Consider the following 21,550-nt stretch of genomic DNA (forward strand, 5'->3'; position numbering starts at 1 on the left):
TCATAGTATCACTGCATCTTACAGTTGAGAAGGGCTTCCCTTTCTGAAATGTGGTAATTTCAGGTGTTTCTTGCTGCTAATGCTAATTGCTGCATTGTGTCTCAGCTGTAGGTCCCATTCTGCCTGCAGACCCCACGCGATGGAGGCTGGCTCTGTGGTACGAGCAGTCTTTGATTTCTGTCCCAGCGTTTCTGAGGAGTTGCCCCTTTTTGTGGGAGATGTCATCGAGGTGCTGGATGTGGTGGATGAGTTCTGGCTGCTTGGCAAAAAGGAAGGCGTCACAGGTAAGAGCTGGAAGTGCCCACATCTAGGTCCATAGGCCGCATCTTCTGCTCTGAACATCTTCCCTGGCCTTCTCTCTGCCCGCGGAGCATGCATTTTATTAAATCTTTCACTGGACTTCACTTGAGTCTGAGGATGCAGGTTCCCTGCTACCAGTCTCCTGTCAGCTGCACCTCACTGAGACAGCTCAGTTGTTTTTTGAGAGATCAGTGTTGTGTCACTCCTCAACACAGGAGCTTCATAACACTAGGTGCTAGCTGCATCCTCTACAGTGGGACAGCCCATTTCCTGGCTAGTTTATGTGCTGACCTGCTGTGGCACTGGAATGGAAGAGGAAACAGATGCACTCAGAATGGAAATGCGAAGTGACCTTGTCAGGTCAAGTCAGTTGGAGATTCCGTGTCCCCCCTGGAGCCCTCTGACTCAGTCTGGCTTCCTCCTTTCTACTTTAAAACGCTTTCCCAAACAAGCTGCCATCAATACCTGGGTGCCTTAAGTATTGTGCAAGTCTGTTGAACTTTTGGGTAAGTGTGAGAAACTTCTGAAGCAGCAAAATGCTCTTAGTGAAACACTGAAAGTCTTGTCCTGTTTTAAGCAGCCGTTTCTCATTGTTATACTGATGCTGAGAAGGCACGTGAGCTTTCAGTGAGATGAAAACCAGGCCACTTCAAAGCATAAACCCCCCTCCTTCCTCAGCATGCTGCACTTCCAGGCCTGGCCATGGAGATGGGGCTGCCTTGCAGCAGCAGTCTGGGCTGTGCTGCCAGCCGTGGGCTGTCAGGCACCTGTCTCTAGGTAAAACAAAGATGGACAGGAGCAAGGGTGGAGAGGAAGGATTTTCTCCTGTGCTCCACTTATCTTATAAATGGCATTGAATGAGTACATGCCTAATCCTGCTGCTGCTGAAGTTACTGGGTACAAATTACTTCTGCAGAAATCACCAACAGCTACTTCATCACTGTTATTTCTTCCAGTGTAACTGATGCACTCATTCTCAAGAAGGTGAAGCTATGAAGGAACAACAAACAGATGTACATCATAGCTCAAAGATAAAGAAACACACTGAAGTCAAACTGTGTGTTTTTAGTGACCTTTAACTCAAACCCTGCTTACATTCCTGCTTTTCCTTGGAACAGCTGTTACAGTTTTCTGCCCAGTTTTCTAAGCTGAAGTTTCAGGGGATTGAAAAAGCACTTTTTGGTAGAAGCTGTGGAAGTGCTGCAGTCTACCAATAATAATACTTAATGCTCTGTGGGGAATAATTAATGTAGTTCCATTATTTCCTTCCTAACACTCTTAGGTTGTTTTCATGTACAGAGCAGGAAACTGGCATGGAAAAAAGTGGTTAAAACTGTAAAGGAAGCCACTGAAACTGGAAGCCTGTGGGCTTTTGTTTCCACCTCAGGTTAATGACAGCAGGTGGGAAACTGCCTAATCCCAGTTGAAAGTGCTGAGTGCCTTCAATATGATGTCGTCAAGTTTTAAAAGAGAATGCAACCATCATATTGAGTAGACATCATGAGTGAATGCTGGAAGTGCTGCTGGCCATATTCCATCGTTTCTGCCAGCAATGAATTGTAAAGGATTGCGGTGACATTTGTAGTGGGCTTTGCAGCAGGCTCTGCTATATCCAGTGATGCTGGGACTGAAATCAGTAGCTGGGTAAAGTCTTCAAATGGCCAACAAGTGTTCATGGCCCTGCCTGGCTGTGGCCTGCTCAGCATAGTGGGGCATCCAGCAGTAGGTGCCATGGTGAAATAGCTGCATGAGATGTTACAATGGGGAAGGTTCCTGCAGCCTTAGCAGTGCTGGAGCTGTGGCAGAGCCTCTGCATTACAGGTCTGGCCTTCCCAAGTTTGGTGTCCTGACTTAAGTGCTGAGGCTGTGCTGGGGCCAAGCCTTACAGAGTGAGAAGCACAAGGCGGATGTGCCCTGCCAGAAGACACTGATGTTGTGGTCTAGCACTACTGTATCCCGGTCCTTGTCATGACCATGAGTGGGGAACTGAACAGTGAAAGAGGAAGGAGTAAACCTGGTATATCTGTTCCTAGAAACTCAGTGCTGATAGTACTGGTTGCCTGGAGTGAGCCAAAGACATAAAGATTTTTGTTCTCTGTTAGCATTTAAAGCCTCAGAAATTTCTGCCTCCCAGACCTATTCCTCTTCCTCCATGCTGCTTATGTCTTTGGGTAGCTGTGGGTACAGCATTTTCCTTTAACATGAAAAGTAGCTCCCAGGGTCTGGAAGGAGGGTGGAGGGAGTTGTGGTGGGCTACAGAAAAGACTCATTGCTGACAGCTGCTTCCCATTGCAGGGCAGTTTCCTAGCAGCTTTGTGGAATCGGTGGATATTCCCCTTCTGAAGCAAGGAGAGAAGCTGTTTGTTTGTACCAGTAACTTCACATCTCAAGAGCCAGGAAGCTTGTCATTGCAGAGAGGTAATCCCCATTCTCTTCCTTTGCTTTGCATCTCATAGCCTCCTCCCCTTCTTCCAGAAGTATAGGGTGAGCCTAGTTGCAGCATCTTGCCTAGAGTGGCAGGGAGAGTTTCCTGATGCCCCATGGCATGTGGAGCTTTGTGTTCCTGCCACCCTTCAGTACCAATTTCTTGTATTGTTGTATTATTACCCTTGAAACTCCAAATACCAGAGTGATTATGGTAGGCCTACAGCTACCATTTAACTGCCCTCCCATCCCCAAATCTTAGACATGTGTCTGAGATGGGGTGGGTGGGAATCAATCTGTAAAGCAACTTCACTATTTAGCAACTAGAAAGTCAGGGAGCTAAAACCGTGAATCTTAGTTATCTGCATGCATGAGACTGGTGATGCTTCATGCCTCACCTCCAGTCTGCTCTTGCGCACCCCCAGAACACCGCACTTTGTGTGGAGTGCCGGGCCTTAGCCACAGCCAGTAAGGCCCCAGGAAGGCAGGAACAAGAGATGAGAAGCAGTCAGGAGGGCAGTTTTGAACTGGTGTGTCTCATTCCCTGCAGGAGACCTGGTGATCCTGGGTGGTTCTCTGGCCTCCAGCTGGCTCCAGGGCCGAAGCAGCTGGGGTTCCAAGGGCTTTTTCCCTTCATCATGTGTGCGGGAGTTGTGCCTTTCAGTTCGGAGCCGTCAGTTGTCCCACAGCTCTCTCCTAGAGATGCCTGCTTACTCACTGGGCCAAGCCCGGGCCTTGATGGGCCTTTCTGCTCAGCTGGAGGAGGAGCTGGACTTCAGAGAAGGGGATGTGATCAACATCATTAGCATACCAGAGCCTGGTTGGTTTGAGGGGGAGCTCCGAGGCCACAGAGGCATTTTCCCAGAAGGTTTTGTGGAGCTGCTTACTCCTCTGAGAGCAGCAGGAACCTCAGAGGATCAAGAGCCTGCAAGAACTTGTGACACCAATGGGACAGTGCCCACCAAGCAGGAGGAAGATGGCAGAGAGGATGAAAGGCAGGAGCCAGGGAGCACCTATGGTGTTGCCTTGTACCGGTTCCAAGCCTTGGAGTCTGAGGAACTGGATTTTGAAGTGGGTGACAGGATTCGGATTGTGGGCATTCTGGAGGATGGCTGGCTAGAGGGGGAGCTGAGAGGGAAACGTGGTATCTTCCCACACAGATTTGTGAGACTAGAGGCCTCTGACCCTTGCAAGGAAAAGGTGGGTGCTGGTGATTCCCACTCTGGAGGCAGCTGTGAAGTGACTGTCCATCAAGACTTGGAGAGCACCTGCTCCAGAGTTCTCCCTTTGCCAGACAAAGACAGCTGGGACAAGGAGGATGGCTTGGTTGCACAACCTGAGCCTGACACTGTTGTGTCTCACATAGCAGGTAGATCTGAGGCTCCTTTGGGCACTGATTTAAGGCAGCATGAGGCTTTTCCTGACACAGGAATCCAGGAACTACATCCCAAAACTACAGCAGATTCCTTCCCCTTTGAATGCACAGAGACAGTCAACGGCCTTCTCCCTTCTACTCAGCTGCCTCCACAGCAGAGCAGCGAGCTTGGCCAAGCAGGTGTAATGGAGCCTCCAGCCCTGCCTGAGCATGATGGAAGCAGTCCCACCATGCCCCCACAGGCTCCCTGCTTCTCACCAGACATTTGCGGAAGCCAGGCCATTTCTCCTCCCAGCAGCTGGGCAGCATCAGAGCCCCAGGAGAACCAGAGCAGCATTCAGGACCTGGATGGTCTGGTGGACAACCAGCAAAAGTCCAAACCTTGTTCTTCCAGCTGGGGAGGTGCCCACACAGGACTGGACACATGGGCTGGGAGCTGGGGGGAATCCTCCTCACTGGCAACACAGGGGCACAGTGGCACAGACCTTGACTCCAAACTGACAGAGCAACTGGTGCAGTTTGAGAAGAGTCTTTCAAGTACCAGTGCTGAGCAGGACAAGGTCTCCCGCCACTTCTCTATTTTGGACTATAGCTCTGAGAAGGACATTGTTCGTGGGTCTCCTCAGTGTGTCCCCCATGCCAAGCTGCCAGAAAGGAGGAAGGCCCTGAGACCACCTCCTCCTCGGCCCAGCACCCTTGCAACAACTCCTGTGCCCAAAGGCCGGTCTCTGTCATTCTCAGTGAAGCCCTCCCGGCCCGCTCCCCGGCCTCCATCAAGCACTCAGAGGAGGAGCATGGTCCCTCCACAGCTGCAGCCAAATGTAGCAGAGCAGCATACGGAGGAAAGCCGTGAGGATGCAACACGGACAGGATCAACTTCCCCCTGCTCCATCCTGCTGATGAGGATTGGAGAGGTGGAGCGAGACCTGGAGACTTACAGGAAGACCCGCACTGAGCTCAGCTTGCTGCTGGAGGAGCAGCAGGATGAGCTGGTGAGAGCAGAGACCCTGGAGAACCTTGATTTCTGTGACTCCAACATTGAGAGCCTCAGCGTGGAGCTGCAGGAGCTGAGAGGTGAGTACAGCAGCATGGAATAGAGGATCTTTGGGACAGCTGTCCCCTCTAGGTACAGGCACCACTTGAACCAGTCTTCCTTAATTCTTGATTTGGGGCATTTTTGTAAACACTGTGGTGCTGCAAATCATCATGAATTGGCTTTATTCTGGGAGGAGAGACTTGTCTGGTTTATATGGGCACATACGGGCTTTGAAAAGCTGCATAATATTGAGATCAGTGCTGTTAACTACGTTATACTTGGTAATACAATAGACAAAGTGGAAGCAGGACCGCATACATCTCCCACAGTCCCTTCTCCCCAGCTTCTCCAAGGAGCTCTTACAGTGCACTTCTGTTCCTAAAACCCACGATGTGCAGGAAATGTGGGCACTGCATGAGGGAGGTGGAGTGAAATGCCAGCTCCTGCCTTGGAATTACTCACTCTGACTTCATTGCCTCCAGCCTCCCACCACTTAATCAGTACTGTGGAGTCCAGGCACTCTAATTCAGGATCATGTCTGATGCAGAGCACGTGGGAATGAAGGATGATATCAGCGCACAGGGTGACCCGCAGCCTCCACATCAGTGGAGTGCAAGAGGGATGCTTAGAAGATACGAGGTTTGAAGCTAGGAAAAGGCAAATCTAGGATGTATCTCTGGGAAATTTTCTGGTGGGACAGATCTTTCTGGGAAACGTCTCATCTGTCCCATTGCTTCCTGACAGAGGGAAGTCCTGCTGAACCCATGCTCTGTTGGTTATTTGAACTGGAAGTTTTAGGCAGGAACTAACACATTGGCAGGGACATTGTGCCCATTGAGATAGCTCCACGGTAGTCCCAGAGCATTTTTCACCCCTTCAAGAGACCTGAGGGTTTGAAAGTTGCTTCTCTGCTCCTATAGTAAATAAGTGCCCTACCTAAGGGCACAAAGTAGGGCTGGAGTAACCTTAGGAGAAACCCAACTTCTCTGTGCATCAAAGGAAAAGCAGAAAGTATGTGTTTTTCTGAAACATGTTTAAAATCTGCAGGTTCCTTCTTAGGCATGTCTTGCACATACACTGAAGGTTGTGCTAAAGACCAGACCAGCACAGGATTAGTGCTCATCCTCCAACACTTGGAGCAAGAGGGTCTGATGGGTTTATTTTTGCCTTCTCCCACCCGGGAGTATGGAATATGAGTTGTGCATAACAGTGCTGCAGGAAGCTGAGATGTGGCTGATATCCATGGACTCTCCTCTCTGTCCAGGGCACATTGTGGTCACCTCTTGCTTTTTCAGTTCTGTGATATGGAAAACGGTATATGCTGAATCCTGTAGTACGAGGAGTTACCAGAGGGCTGGAAGCTCCTGTTATGTGTTGGAGATAACTCAGACTGTCCCTGCAGGCTTGTTCTTTGGCTCTGCCTCAGTGCTGCTTGCCTCCTGCTCTTCCCAGGGGCTGCGGGTGAGGACTGGAAGAAGGATGGCTCAGCACCAGGTTAGAAACGAAGCCTGAGGGCTTCAGTTTCTCTCAGGAGGCGTGGAGCAGAGCCTAGCCTCAGCCAGGCTACGGTGTTCAAGCTGCAGGCTGCCTGCTGGAACTGGCAGGAATGTGGAGGCAAGAGAAAGAGATCCAGTACCTGCTATCTGCTCTGTGGCTCCCCGCAGTCTCACACGCACCTTTCCCTTCCCTGGGGATGTTGGTCTTAGAGCACAGCCTCCTCATGCCCCATTGCTCTACTTTTTCTCTGCCTCTGAGTGGCCCATGGGGAGGCTGCGGGCTCTGCCAAAGCAGTGGAGCCGGTTTGGGCAGTGGAAGCCTGCTCCTAACTGGTTAATGATTAGCTTGGGCAGCAGGTGGAGGAGGCTGGGGCTGGCGGCGATTGGGCACGAGCCTCTTCCTACCTTTGCTGGCTGGTTTCAGGAAGCGCTGCTTGCATTGCGTTGCACCTGGGAAGGAAGCGCCAGAGCAGAGCGAGAAGAGGCATTAGCCCCAGTGTGGGCTTGGGAGCAGGAGCGAAGGGAGCTGCATCCCAGCAGGACGATGTGCTCTTATCCTGGGACAGAATATGGCACAGAAAACTCAAGGCAGAAGTCACGGCTCCTCAGCTGGGAGTATGAAGATTGTGCTGTGAGGAGAGGGGACGTCGTGGGCCTGCACAGTGAGAGTCGCTGCAATGAGAGACCCAGGGCGCAGAGGGGAACAGACAGAGGCTGGAACAGTGACAGGAGAGGGGAGGGCATCTCTGTGGATGGATGGAGCATGAACGGAGACTGTGAAGGCTTTTGGAAGGCAGATAACCAGTACATGGACAACAGGAGAGCAGACAGCGTTTGGAAAGGCAAAAGCCCATTTACAGAGGACAGAAACTGTGGGGTGAATGAGAGAGAGGCTGTTCAATACAGAGGCTGCAATCCTGAGGTGGGAGAAAAGCAGTACAGAGGGGACAGAGGACCTGAGGAGGGCAGGGAGGGGGGAAGGCGGTGCAGAGAGGGCAGAGGCCCTGGAGAGTACAGGGAAGGCAGAAGGTGGCATAAGGACAGAGGTCCTAGGGACTATAATGGGAATGGAAGATACTGTGGGGAAAGGGAAAGGCAGTGTAGGCAGGACAGGAGATATGGCGAAGGGGGGAGGCAGTGTAGAGAAGATGGAGGTTATGAAATAAGTAGGGAAAGGAAAAAGTGGCATAGAGAGGTTGAAGGCTCTGAGGAATTTAGAGAGCAGGAAAGGCAGAATGTAAACATCAGGGATCTGAAGGATCGTGGAGATTCTGAGCAGCACAAGCAGCTGAAAGGTCGTGCCATGGACTACAGTGTTACATCTGGAGGTCATGGAGCTCACTTGTTGACATCTTGGTCCTTAGGGGACAGCAGCACCAACGTGGGGTCAGACCCCTACTGCAGACAGTCAAGGATACGGGACATGGGCTGCAATGGCTGTGGGGAACAAGGAGCAGAGCACTCAAGGGTCCGCACGGGCCGACCAGACTGGAGCCACGTCTGGGAGCAGGAGGCCAAGAAAGAAAGCAGAACAAGCTCTTCACTGCAGAGAAACAGTTTGTACAGGAGAACGGCTCCCAGCACCCTGCGGCGCTCAGAATTTGTACAGACCAGGAAGGAGAAGCAAGGTATGCAGAGAAATGCTTGGGAGGTGTCGCTGCGGTGGCTTTGGGCATTCCTTAACCCTGCCCTAGTGCTGAGGCAGCAGGGTCCCCCAGGAAAGCCTGGGAACGCACACAACTTTGTGGGGTTAGGCCTTTCTTTGCAAGGTGGTGGGGTCTGTGTGGAATGAGTGAAGGAGCCCCTTTGTGTTGGGCAGACGTGTGTCTGAAGACCTGTTTGCAGCTGTACCCTTTCTGCCAGCATCTGTCTGAGGCATCCGTGCATGTGCTGCCCTTGGAGGAGGTTAGAGTGCAGAGTACAGTGTGGCAGTGCAGCAGCCGCCCGGGCAGCAGGGCTGCAGGCTGTGGCTGGCTATCAGCTCACAGTGAAATTTGTTCTCTCGAGGTATTTGATTCAGCAAGCTCCAGAGGCTGCACTGTGTTGGTAGGTGGGACTTTGCTCAGTATCGTCCCCAGGGCAAGGGAGTGGTTTTGTGGTGCCAGGATGTCCAAAGGGCAGAGGGGAAGCTAGGAGAAGGTGGGAGCAGAGCTCGGGAGGCTCAGAATGGGGCAGGGGTTGCCTGCAGGAGCTGCATCTGGAAACAACTCCCAGCTGGGCCTGGGGAACTCTGCAGTGCAGCACAGTGAGAGAGCTCTTTGATTAAAGCATCTCTGAGATAAGATTCGCATGTGTTTGCCCACTGCTCCAAGGAGAGACCCCTCCAGTCCTGGTGGTGCTGTATGCTCATCCTCACTCTAGAATGTTTTGCATGCTGATGTGTTGCCTTTCAGCTTTCAATGCCCAACCTTTATCTGCTAAATTGGAGCTTTTTGGTTGATGGTATTTTTCTCTGCATTAATCTTGTTGGTTTGAGTAAAATACCTTGGCTTTGTCAGTGATTAGTGTACAGCATCCTACATCATCATCATAAAAAAAATCAATGTTTAGTTCTCTACAGAACAGCAGTGTTTTTTCTGTTTACTTTGAAAATATATATGGGACCAACTCTAAATACAGTCCCTGGAGAATCTCACTGGAAGTGCCCTCTTTTTTAGATGTTGTTCACATGCAAGTTTCAGATGCTAATTTGCAGGGTCTTACTTCTGCTTTTCAAATGGGAAGAGACATTTACCATATAATTCTGCCTTTTTCATCAAACTTATCAAGAATTCTACTCTCTCCCCTTAGTAGTGGAACTAGATCATTGAAAGGCTTTCTCTTGTCTTGAGTGGAAATAAAATTGGATTATAAAGTCACATTTTTTCCCCCTATTTGAAACTAAAACTTGAATTCTTATTTCTGCCGTGAATCTTTTTTGATATCTTCCTTGTCATTTTCATTTTTTAACAGTTCCTGGTGTTTACTGTCTATTGTCTGTTTTTGTATATTCATTCATGTATCTGTTTACATTTGCTGCTTTTGCTGAAGCATAGTCCCATCGTTATTGTTCTCTTCCTTGCTTGTGTAACAGTGTTTGGATTACTGCTTAAAATATCCTTTTAAAGGCCTTTCACTTTCCATTCTTTTTTTTTTGTGTTGGTATTTTTGCTCACAGTCATTTTTATTAATGCTCTGTCCACCGTTGGAGTGAATGGTAGAGGAGAGGATACAGACAGGAGGCATGTGCATCCCATCTGCCTTAAGGGGAGCTGGGAGGGGGCTCTCCCAGGAAGGCCATGCAAATCCCTCCCAGGGCTCCTCACCTGTCTGCCAGTGAGCATCTCATGAGCCCTGTTCTCCACCAAGGCTCAGGCATGTGCTTTGCTGCAGTTCCACCTTCACCAGAGGGCCTCAGAGGGAACCAGTGGGTTTCAGGTGAGGCAACTTTGTGTTGAGTCCTGGTAGCCCTGGAGAAGTGCCCCAGTCTGTTCCTCTTCAGCTCATCCTTAGGGTTTGGATTTCTGTCACTGCTCCCAGGGAGAAGTGAAATACTCAGTATATTTAGTCTCTTGCTTTCAGAGCAGTGGATATATTCTGTTATGGGCTGACTATCTAAATTCAGAGTGAATTTTTACCCCAGCCAGTTCCTGCTCCTGGCAGGGAGCTTAGCCTTTCCCTCAGATTAATTATTCCCCGCCCTAGTTTCATCCCTTCTCCTCTTGCTAGGCAGTAACCCCTCCCCTCCCAGCATCCACATACTTCAAATATTTGCAGCTGGTTTGTTTTGTCCTTAGTCACTGCTTGGCTGTGCTGAGCTGTGAGCCCAAGGCTGGGCCTTTCTTGCAGGCACAAAATCAGAGGCTCGTGCTGAGTGAGGCTGCACAGGGCTTGTCCTCAGCAAGCCCTCCTTGAGCTTGGCCTGGGAGCTGGCCCTTCTTTGTTGTTTTTTGAGTCACCTTCCCTCTGAAGGAGTCAGGGGCAGAGCCAGCTCCAGTTGCAGCAGCTGATGGACAGCACGGCCCTCCATGGACTGGGTTAGCAGTGGGAGCACGGTGTGACAAGGGATGCTGGCAGGTGAGCCCCAATGAGAAGCGCGTGATGGATGTGAATCCTGTTGGGTCTGGTGCACGTGGATCAACTCCCAGAGTGAAGCAGGATAAAAAGCTCTAGCTGTATGTACACTCACAGCTTGAGTTGCAAGTAGTGGCTGTTTTTGTTGATTGGAAGATTGTTGGTTGAGCTTCTGAGCTGAGCAGTGCGATTGCAGTATTAAAATCATGGTCTCCATGGGCAGGGTGAGGTGGGAGTTTGCTCCACCTCAGCACCTCGCAGCCTGTTCTCCAGCATTGGTGTTGGGCCTCCCATGTGTCAGCAACAGCAGCTCTGGTGGGAGACCAGCATAGCATGTCAAAGCAGTGCAGAATTAATGTGTCACAAAAGCACCAAAGGGAATAGAAAAAAAAGTTGTTAGAGACTTAAATGTAGGAAGCTCCTGCAGGAGATTCAAATGAGCAGAACTTCAGTCTCTAAGAATTGTGGTTGAGAACAGTGTGTTTGGAAGAGTATTTCTGAATGCTCTTTCGGCATCTGTGTCATGGGTAAACATGAATTGGTCACTGGATTGGAATTTGGTGGCTTCATTAGAAATACCAGTTGCATTCCTGCAAACTAACGGGGACCGGTCCAGCTGTGGTGTGAGGGCAGGGAGGTAATGTCCAAACAGAGCATCTGTGGGGTGAAATGGGGATCTGTTTAAAAACCATTTATTAGGTGAGCAAAAACCACAGTTGTGAAAGAATGTGAGTTTAGTTAAATGCTGAATGAGATTCATTTATGGAGTGCTGCAATTAGACATACAGAAATGTGGAACAAGCAGGAAAAAAAGAACTGGGTGGTAGTCAACAGAAATGCTCTGAAATACGAAAGGGAGAGTTTTTAAATGTCAGGAACAGGTTGTAAGAAGTATAGATGAGCTGGAAGTGCGAAGTATTAAAAACAAATTCTGTGTTTGGGTCTTTGACCTCTGAGTGTTTAAATAAGTAGGACAGCGTTCTGAGTTTGTGACTGGAGAAGGTTGTTGGACTGGTGATCAACAGCAAGGGTTATCGGAGAGCTGGCTGCAGCATCACTGTGTTTTTCAATGTCTTGAAATATTCAGAGCAAGAAAGCCAGAGGGGAATTAATTTGAGTGTTCCGAAATTACAGGCAAAATAATGGAAACACTGACAGTGTAAGTGGGTGGATCTGGCAGACAGCTTTGCCAGATCAGGCAGGCCGCTTTGATGGCCATTATGTGCTAAAAACTTGGGCAGGGAAGGTTTTCCCTTCCCTCTCCCAGAGGGGGATTTGAGACTTGCACAGGAAAGGTGTCAGAGCTGGAAGTCTCGAGCATCAGGCACTTGCCCCAGGGTGCTCTTGGACTTGCCCAGGGTTTGCTGGACAGAGCGTGTGGAGCAGCTGCAGGAGCAGGGATCCCCAGTCCCTCTCTCTGATCTGGAATTGGAGCAGGGCGTGAATGCAAAGGGGGATTTCCCTGGTTGGGGCAGGGCTGAGTACTGTGCGCTGTGCCTGGTGCCCAGCCCCACAGAGCCAGAGCTGAGCTGGGCAGCGCTGAGCTGCTGGGGATGCCAACAATGAGGATCCAGGGACCTGCTTGGGATAAGTAGGGGCTTCTCTGCAGCCACCAGATGGCTGTGGCTGAGTGCACAGCAGGATTGTTCGGCAGTTGGTGAACTCTGGGACGTCTTGCACGAAGTTTCATCCAGGTCGTTGTCATTCTGCATGTGGATAAATGCACAGTTCAGATATTTGGCTGTGGTAAATTTAATCTTTCCCATTTAATCTTGAAGCAAATTTAATGTTTCCCAGGAGCAGGATTTGATCGTTGTGGCTCCCTTCACTCTGCAGCTCCCTGATTTGTTTGTCTGCTGCACAGGCTGTTGTTGAATACAGTCCTTTTCACAACTTCCTGGGCAACCCTTTGTGCTTTGTCAGCTCGGTCAGGGCAGTATCAGCTCACACCCCACCTGCCCTTGATTTCGCTCATGGTTTTACATTCAAATTACCACCTTCCTGCTTCTTCCATGTTGCTCTTCCACTTGAATGTGCTTTCCTGACAAACAAATGCCCTGACAAACTTCTTGAATTAACAAACATCTAACATAACTCACTTGCCATTTCTGTTTCGCTGTTATTTGGGAGCTGCTAGCTGCAGACTGCATTATCTGAGCATTTCTTTGTCCCTTCTGTTCCTTTTTTTCCATCTTCTGTCCTATTCCATCTGCAGGCACTGTGTCTGAGGCAGCACATCCCTGTTGTGTTTGTAGAGGACCCTGCAGACAGGGCCTGCTCTGTAACTGAGGCTTTGCAAATGCTGTGCAAATGCAAGCAGTAAATGTGAAATCCAGCAAAAATATTTGTACAAATATCAGAGCTGGGGGGTGTGCTCGCAACTGATGAAATCCCTGTGACACAGAGCAGCTGGGGACGTGTGGGAGTTGATGGGCGTTTGTCACATCGGCCACTGGCCTAAAATCACAGGATGGGTGTCTGCAAGTAGGTACTAGCTGTGCAAAACAGCAGTGCAAGGCAGGAGAGCTGAGTTCATGGGCTAGAGCCTGCCTGGGACACCTGTGTGACTGAACATGGAGGCTGTGTGGCTGAACATGGGGAACCGGTGCTGTGTTTCGGGCCAGAGGGCACATGCTTTCAGCAGCAGGCAGGTGGAGCAGAAAGTTGCTGGGGGCCGGGAATCCGCGGGGATAAAATGTCTCTGAACCTGAATGAAAACAAGAGGGGGCTGGGCTGGGCTGGCTGAGGAGCTGCAGGTGGTACAGAAAACCAGGAGGAAAGCCAGCAGCCCGGCTCTGGGACAGAGAGGATGAGGGTGTAGAACTGCCAGCGTGCCTCAAGCCTGTGGCAGGGCTCCCTGCACTGCAGTGCCCACAGCATTTTGCCAGAGGCTGTTGCAGGGGCACGGTGGCCCCAGCCTGGGACTGTCCCTGAGCTGTGCTGGGGAAACAGGGTTCTCCCAAGCCTGCTAACACTGCTGTCAGTGGGGGATTCATGCAGCCCCCCCATGCCTCTGCCCCTGTGTGTGCCCGCGCTGCCTGCCCACTGCCCACGGCCTCACCAGGGCTCAGGCCTAGTGCCAGATACTGGTCCTGATCGCTTCCACTCCACTTTGGGCCTCATGGCTACCAGTGATGGCTTCCCGAGCACCACACAGCCCTTCTGGTCACACTCCAGCTCCAGGCTTTGCTGCTTGCAGCCCCATTGTGGGTGCCTGGAGGCCTTTTCAGCTATTCAGATGGAAATGCCCCGGAGCTAGAGAATGGAGACCCTGTTCCCAGCCCCAAGGGAGGGGACAGCAGCCATAGCCAGGCCCCAGCCAGGATGCAGGTGGGAAGCTCCTCTGCTAGGGGTGGGAGGGCAGAGGGTTAGGGGATGGGTAGGAGCAGTGAGCATTAGGGTGTTGAGACCTGGGGGGACTCAGAACCTGCAGCAGGTTTTTGTGGCTGTTGGGAGCAGCAGGAAAGTGGCTGGGCAGTATTTGGATTACCACAATGAGCAGGAAGCGGCTCTGGCTCCTGGTACTCTGAGGCTTGGGGCAGAGAAGACCTGACTGCAAGCTGTCCTTGTCCTGCAGCACTCAGTACTGTGAGGCCTCAGTGCAGTGTACCAGTGCTGATAATTAAGGTAGGCTGTGGGATTGGCCTGCTGGCTCCGCTCTCTGACCATCATGTTTGATCATCTCAGAGGTGCTACATGTCTCCTGTCCTTGCCATGCAAGAGTTGGGCCAAATGTTACTGGAGGATACTGATCTTGCTTGTCTGTCTTGCAGAGATGACCCTCCTGTCCTCTCGGACACCACCCCTGGAGACATCCTCATCTGTCACTGAGAGCCCAGAGCACAGGATGCTGGAGAAGAGGTCCAAGGTTATTGAGGAACTGCTCCAGACAGAGAGGGACTACATCCGAGACCTGGAGATGTGTGTAGAAAGGATTATGGTGCCCCTTCAGCAGGCACAGGTAAGAGTATGGGGGAAGGCTATGAGGTGGTGGTGGTGGGGTGGAGTAAAGATACAGTCTGCTGAAGTTCTTAAAGACCTCAGGGGACATTTAGCTACTCTAGGAGCAGCAGGGTGTTTTTCGCTGTTCCTTGCGGTCATAGAAATAACCCATCAATTTTTGGATTCTTCTGAGTTCTCATTGTTGCTGAGAGCAAGAAACGTAGCAGCAAATGTCACAGATTCATTTCCTAGGGTGGGAACTGTTGTTCCTATTTGTTTGGTTTGTGGATTATCTTCACTGTCTGGAAAAAGAAGATACAGGATCTTGGCATGGTGTTGGATTTGATGGGAAGAAAGGGAGTGTCAGATGATCTGACACTCCCTTGGATGAAATTGCTGGGAAAGTAGAGGACACTGCATTTAGTAGGACACATAAGGAGTAAGAGTTTCAGTGTGCTGCAGAATGAGGGAGAGAGTGCAGAAGTCACTGTGCTGGGAGCATTTTGTGGTGAGTGTCTGCTGGGGAGCTAAGGGCTGATTGAAGGTTGCAGGAGAACAAGGGAGAGATACTACTGTGTCTGGCTGGGACATGCTCTCCCATCCGAGACTTCTCTCTTCTTTTTCTCCAGGTTCCGAATGTAGACTTTGAGGGTCTTTTTGGAAACATCCAAGTGGTAATTAGCTTCTCTAAGCAGCTGCTGTCGACCTTGGAGGCTTCAGATTCCATCGGTATGAACTCTTCTGTTGCCTTTACTCAGAGACTGGGATGAGATTTGCTAGTGGGGTGGCAGAACAGGGCAATTTAAATGATAGATGAGAGTTTCCTCCCCTTTGGTCCCTGTCAGTGCTCATCAGCCCAGCAACAAAGCTGTGTCACTGTGCTGAGAAACACATGTTGTCTATAAACTTCCCTGGCTCCTTCCTTAAAGTGAACCCCCCTCCTCACACCTGCGCTGCCAGCTTTCACTGCTCAGCTCCAGTGCAGCTTGTGCCTTTGCTGTCCCCGTGGCTTTCACTGTCAGTGACCAGTCATCTCCTGGAAAGCTGGAACAGTTAAGGTGTCTCTGCTGGTCACTTCTGGAGCTCCTATGGGGCTCTTCAACTAAATTAAACTATCCCCTCGAAGTTTGAGCAAACATGTCCTGGTGAGTTATCATAACAGGCTTCAGCCTCAGCAGACCTTTCATGCACCATTCCCATTTCTGTCCCCTCCTGCCCCCTCTACTCAGCCTGCAGTGACAGGGAAGCATGAAGGGTGTGTGGGCATGCACAGCATGGCAGGGAGGCACCTACCCTGAGTGCTCTGTTAGCACTGTCCTCTCAAGCTCCGGGTGTGGTAGAGAGTCATGGGGCATCTTGCCATGAATGCGCCATGACTGTTGGAAGCAACAGGAGTACTGGAAACACTGAAGTCCTACTTTTGGTGCTGTATGCAGGGCCGGTGTTCCTGGCACAGCGTGCAGAGCTGGAGAGCGTTTACAGGGTGTATTGCCAGAACCACGATGAGGCCATTGCACTGCTGGAAACATATGAGAAGGATGAGAAGATCCAGAAGCTACTCGTGGACCTGCTGGATAACCTCAGGTTGGAACCTCTGACTGTGGTGACCACCAAGCTGGGTTAGAGGTTCACTCTCCAGCACCTCCTGCTGCTCTGCAGCAGTGCTCAGACAGTTCAGTTGGTGACAGAACTGGGACTAGCTATGTCACTGTTGGTGACAAAGCTCCAGGTTCGAATGAAAAGGGCTTTTGTTTCAGTGATAGCCTGCTGCCCCACAGGACATGTGTGCTGGGCCTACACCTGTAGGGCCATGAAGTATGGAGAAGGTGGCGTGTCCTGGATTGAGAGTTCCTGTTTCCCAAGTCCTTTGTCACTATGACCAGCAAAGGAACAAGACACTTTGCCTGGCTCAGCGATTGCCATGGCTCTGGGCATGACAGGGCTGCCATGATAGTTTCACTGCAGGAGGGGGCAAGAGTGCTGGCTGTGGGAATGCACGCCTACCACACTGTTAACCTGTTGCTTTTCTTTGCTTTTTGGCACTCTGTGGGCCGTCAGGAGCCTGTACAGTGAGTGGTAAGTTCTTCCTTCTTGTTAGTCCGTGCTTACCTGGCCTGGCCTGGCTGCTCCCTTGTGACTCACCTCCTACCACCAGCTTGGTGCATGTCTGAGTGCCCCACCAGTGCTGCTTGGGCTATACAGGCAGATGGTGAGGGGGGATCTTGGGCTGAAAACTGGTCTGGGGAGCCATCAGCCCCAGAGAGGCTGGAGAGCCTTGTGCTGGCTGCAGAGCTGAGCATGGTCAGTCTGTCCTACACTGCAGGTCAGGTCTGACAGTGAGGTAATGGGATAGTCTGAGGCAAGTGAAGCTTTGGTACCTTTTAGGCTGTGCCTATGTGGGATTTCACAGGGGGTCTGGTAATGGATAGGTTCCTGGCTGGGAAAGATAACCTGGTATGAGTAAGATCTGGAAACCTGAGGCTGATTGAGGTCACTAGGGATGTGGGAGTGCTTTGGGTTTGGAGATGAGAGCGGCCTGGCTTAGGAAGTACAGTAGATTTGGACATGCTGGTCCTCTGGATATGGTTGGGGTTGGTTCAAGGAGTCAGACTTTGCATGATAGAGTTGGACTGAAATCTGGTGCATCTTTTTTGTCCCAACTTCCCAGGGGCTGCACAAACTACATTAACCTGGGCTCATTCCTCATCAAGCCAGTACAAAGGGTGATGCGGTACCCCCTGCTGCTGATGGAACTGCTGAGTGCCACCCCTGAATCTCACCCTGACAAGGCACCACTCACAGCTGCTGTTCTTGCAGTCAAAGAAATTAATGTCAACATCAATGAGTACAAGCGTCGGAAGGACCTCGGTGAGGAGCTGGGGAGTGAGTGTGTTGACAGTGGAGTCTGTCAGCTGCACGAGCATGAAGAGAATCTGTCCCCAGTAGACTGATCTGAGCAACAGTGTAGTAGAACTGCATTTTAAAAGCTACACGTGAAACACAATACGTAGAGGATAATGCAGTACGCATCTGACAGGAGATATTTCTTGTGATACAATGATATAAAATGCATGCAATTGCTGGATGCTGTTAGACTAGAACAAAGAAGGATAAGACAAAACAATGTCTGTTTAATGTTGAAAATTGAATTTTGAAGAATACAGGTAGGGAATCAGTCTGTCAGGGTAGTCTCTGTCTTACTGAGATACAGAGAGAGTGAGTTTAAAGGTGTATCTGTAGACAGGACAGAATTACAGAGCTGTTGGCTGGAAGGACCCAGGATGTAAGCTCTCCCTGTGGATTATGAGCTCTAGTTTTCCCACATCCTTTTTGAACTGGGGAACCCAGGCTAGACAGAGAATCTTAACTGCAGCTTCCCTGAGACTGAACAGAGAGAGATTCTACACATAACGTGAAAAATGTTAAAAGGTTGAATGTTGCATCTGCAAAATGTGTGACATATCCAGAGCCAAGCAAGGGAATTACAGGTGGTCCAGTGCTGGATTTTGAGTTTATGTATGATATGACAGAATACAAAACAATATTATGTGATACATGGAACACTTGGGATTACAGAGTCTTAGGGAAGAGGCAGCAAGGCAAGTGTTGATGAGGCACTGCAAGACACAGATGTTGTGCTGGTAAGTTTTCTAATTTCTACATCAATTTCTGTAGTGCTTAAGTACCGGAAAGGGGATGAGGATAGCCTCATGGAGAAGATCTCCAAGCTCAACTTCCACTCTATCATCAAGAAATCCAACCGTGTGAGCAGCCACCTCAAACATCTCACAGGCTTTGCACCCCAGGTAATGTGCATCAGCTACCAAGTGCGCTTACACCCCATGACGTTTGAGGAGGTGGCGGTACCTGCTGGCTCCCTACATCCCTTTTTTGATGGGTAGTTCTGATTCAGGTCAGCAAGGCAGTGAGCTTAGGGTCTGAACCACCTGCCTCTGCTCCCTGGCTTGTAGGCAAGAGGCCTCACATCTCACACTCTGGGAGGTAGCAGAGTCCCACGTTGCCTCCCTTGAGCATTTTTCTCTCACAGCTGAAGGATGAAGCCTTTGAGGAGACAGAGAAAAATTTCCGGATGCAGGAGCGACTGATCAAGTCCTTCATCAGGGACCTTTCACTCTACCTGCAGCACGTTCGGGTGAGTCTTGACATGATGCCACTTACTACTGCTTCTGCCCTCAGCTCTGCCTGGGTATTGGCCTCTGGAGGTCTGGGCTGCCCTAAAAGCTTGAGCCTGTTCTGGGAGCTCTGTTCTCCTGGGCAGTAAGCATGGTGTGCTGACTGCTTGTCCCTGCTGCAGGAGTCGGCCTGCATGAAGGCACTAGCAGCAGTCAGCATGTGGGATCTGTGCATGGAGAAGGGCAGCGGGGACCTGGACCAGTTCCAGAAAGTGAACCGACTCATCAGCGACCAGCTGTTCTCCAACTTTGTGAGTGAGCCTGTGTCCTTGTGTGTTGAAGGCACCCCCTGGGACCCTCTCACCTATGATTGGCTGTGCAAGTGACGCAGCCTGGGAGAGGTGCAAGCACCCCTACTCATCTCTTGCCTCCTGAAAGCTTTGGTGGCTGTGGCTTTTGGTTATGCCTTGAGCATATCTGTTAGATACGCATTTGTCTTCAGCCATACTTGAAGTGTTAGAACCTTTAGGTCCTTCCTGTAGTTTTTTCCATGCTGTCACATGTCTGTAATGCATATTGGAAAGGACCTCTAGAGCTCTGGTGGGATGCTATTGGAGTATGGACACTGTACTGTTCTGGAGAAGTTGTGTACCAGAGGGTGGGCTGCTGGTGTTCTCAGTTTGACAGAAGAGAGCACCTAATCTCACCTTTTCCCTGCATCTGTACCCACCAGAAAGAGCGAACAGAGCGGCTGGTGATCTCACCCCTGAACCAGCTGCTGAGCATGTTTGTAGGGCCCCACAAGCTGGTGCAGAAACGCTTTGACAAGCTCCTCGACTTCCACAACTGCACAGAGCGAGCAGAGAAGCTGAAGGACAAGCGAACGCTGGAGGAGCTGCAGTCAGCCCGTAACAACTACGAGGCCCTCAATGCCCAGCTGCTGGATGAGCTGCCCAAGTTCTTGTACTTTGCCAAGGAGCTGTTTGCCAGCTGTGTGCGGGGCTATGCTGAGGCACACTGTGACTTTGTGCGCCTGGCCCTGGAGGAGCTGAGGCCTCTGCTGTCGGTGGGTTCCTGGATCACAGCCAGCACTCCAGACTCAGTGCAGTGCTAATCTCTGCACAGGGTTTGTCTGGTGGGGCACTGGTGTGATAGGTACATTCACCAGCAGCTTTCACCTAACTGCTCTGATCCTGCTCTGGTTCCAGTTGCTGAAGACATCTGGCCGGGAGGGGAACCTCATTGCCATCTTCCAGGAAGAGCACAGTCGAGTCCTTCAGCAGCTCCAGGCCTTCACCTTCTTCCCAGAGTCACAGGCGGTTCCCAGGAAGCCTTTTGAGAGAAAGACCGTGGAGCGTCAGTCTGCCCGGCGGCAGCCTCTCGGTGCCTTGGTGAGTCACATGTGACCCCATGTCAGGGCTCACTGGTGTGCTGGAACAACCACTCACACTTGCTTTGTTCCTCTGCAGCCCAGCTACATCTTGCAGTCAGATGACATCCGAGCAGCCCTCCTGGCCCGCTATCCCCCTGATAGTCTCTTCCAGGCAGATCGCAATTTCAATGCTGCCCAAGACCTGGATGTCTCTCTGCTGGAGGGAGACATTGTGGGAGTCATCAAGAAGAAGGACCCCATGGGCAGCCAGAATCGTTGGCTCATAGACAATGGGGGTAGGTGGCTGCTCTCTGCCTTTGGTGCCTGCTGCATCTCTCCTCTGGTTTTCCTGATCTTTGACATGAGCTCCTTTTTTCTCCCTCTCTACAGTGACCAAAGGCTTTGTGTACAGCTCCTTTCTGAAGCCCTACAACCCGCGCCGCAGCCAGTCTGATGTCTCAGTAGGCAGCCACTCTTCCAATGAGTCTGAGAATAGCAGCTCTTCTCCCCACAGCAGCACCACGCTGACCTTCAGCCCCAGCAGGGCAACCGTGGCCTTCGCTCATAAACCCTCCCAGGACTCTGCCTCACTGGGAGAGCTGTGCCACTCTCCACAGTCCCCCTCGGAGGTGGATTCTCCAAGCTCTGGTGACAGGACAGTCCCACTGGAGGCCGGAGTGGTGACATCTCCACACCGCTACAGCCGACCTGAGCCAGGCTACAGCCCCAGCCCTCGCAATGAGCACTCCACCAAAACGCATCTTAGGTCTGCATCCTTGGTGGAGGACAGAGACTCTGGGCTCGAGAGCGGCGAGTCAGAAGGCAACCAGGTGAGCCCTGAGGTAGCTGGGGCTTGGGGTGTGAGGGTGAGACCCTCACTTGTGTAGAGGCTGAGTCATACTCTGCAGGCATGACCAGGGAGAGAAGTATGAGGTAGAGACTTGTCTGTCTCAATGAGACGTGTGCAGAACAAGGCTGTGAGTGGAGGTGGACAGATGGGGACAGCTCTGGCAAAGGCTGGGCAGGGTCTGCTGCTCTTTGGGTACACAAGCCAAAACTCAGCACGGAGTCTTGGTTCTCAGTGCACAACCTGTGCCATGTAGCACATGCTGAGTGCCTGTCTGACTGACACCTCCCTTTGCCCAGCAGGTCTACTATGCTCTCTACACCTTCAAAGGCCGAAACACAAATGAGCTGAGTGTGTCAGCTAACCAGAGACTCAGGATCCTGCAGTTTGAAGACATCACGGGCAATCAGGAGTGGTGGCTGGCGGAGGCACATGGCAAGCAGGGCTATGTGCCCTCCAGCTACATCCGGAAGACAGAATACACGTGAGGCTGGGGGGGCAGGAGGCCCCACCTTGTGCCTATCAGGACTGCCGGGGGGCCCATTGCCTCCACTGCTTGCCCCTAGGGGATA

General features: G+C 51.1%; 1 protein-coding gene across 1 annotated transcript; it reads left to right on the top strand.

Moving 5' to 3' along the window:
• Positions 1-139: 139 nt before the first annotated feature.
• DNMBP (dynamin binding protein) lies at positions 140-21,466 on the top strand (the record flags this gene model as incomplete). Its single annotated transcript, XM_079535614.1, has 16 exons — positions 140-284; positions 2,596-2,718; positions 3,275-5,173; positions 14,458-14,645; positions 15,256-15,355; positions 16,063-16,210; positions 16,685-16,702; positions 17,295-17,494; positions 18,302-18,432; positions 18,675-18,779; positions 18,942-19,070; positions 19,493-19,825; positions 19,968-20,150; positions 20,229-20,427; positions 20,522-20,961; positions 21,281-21,466. The coding sequence occupies 16 exons, from the start codon at positions 140-142 to the stop codon at positions 21,464-21,466; spliced, it is 4,527 nt and encodes a 1,508-aa protein (XP_079391740.1).
• Between the last annotated feature and the right edge of the window lie 84 nt (positions 21,467-21,550).

The sequence above is a fragment of the Tetrao urogallus genome, assembly GCF_951394365.1.
Source record: "Tetrao urogallus genome assembly, chromosome: 5".
In the NCBI taxonomy this organism is placed as follows: domain Eukaryota; kingdom Metazoa; phylum Chordata; class Aves; order Galliformes; family Phasianidae; genus Tetrao; species Tetrao urogallus.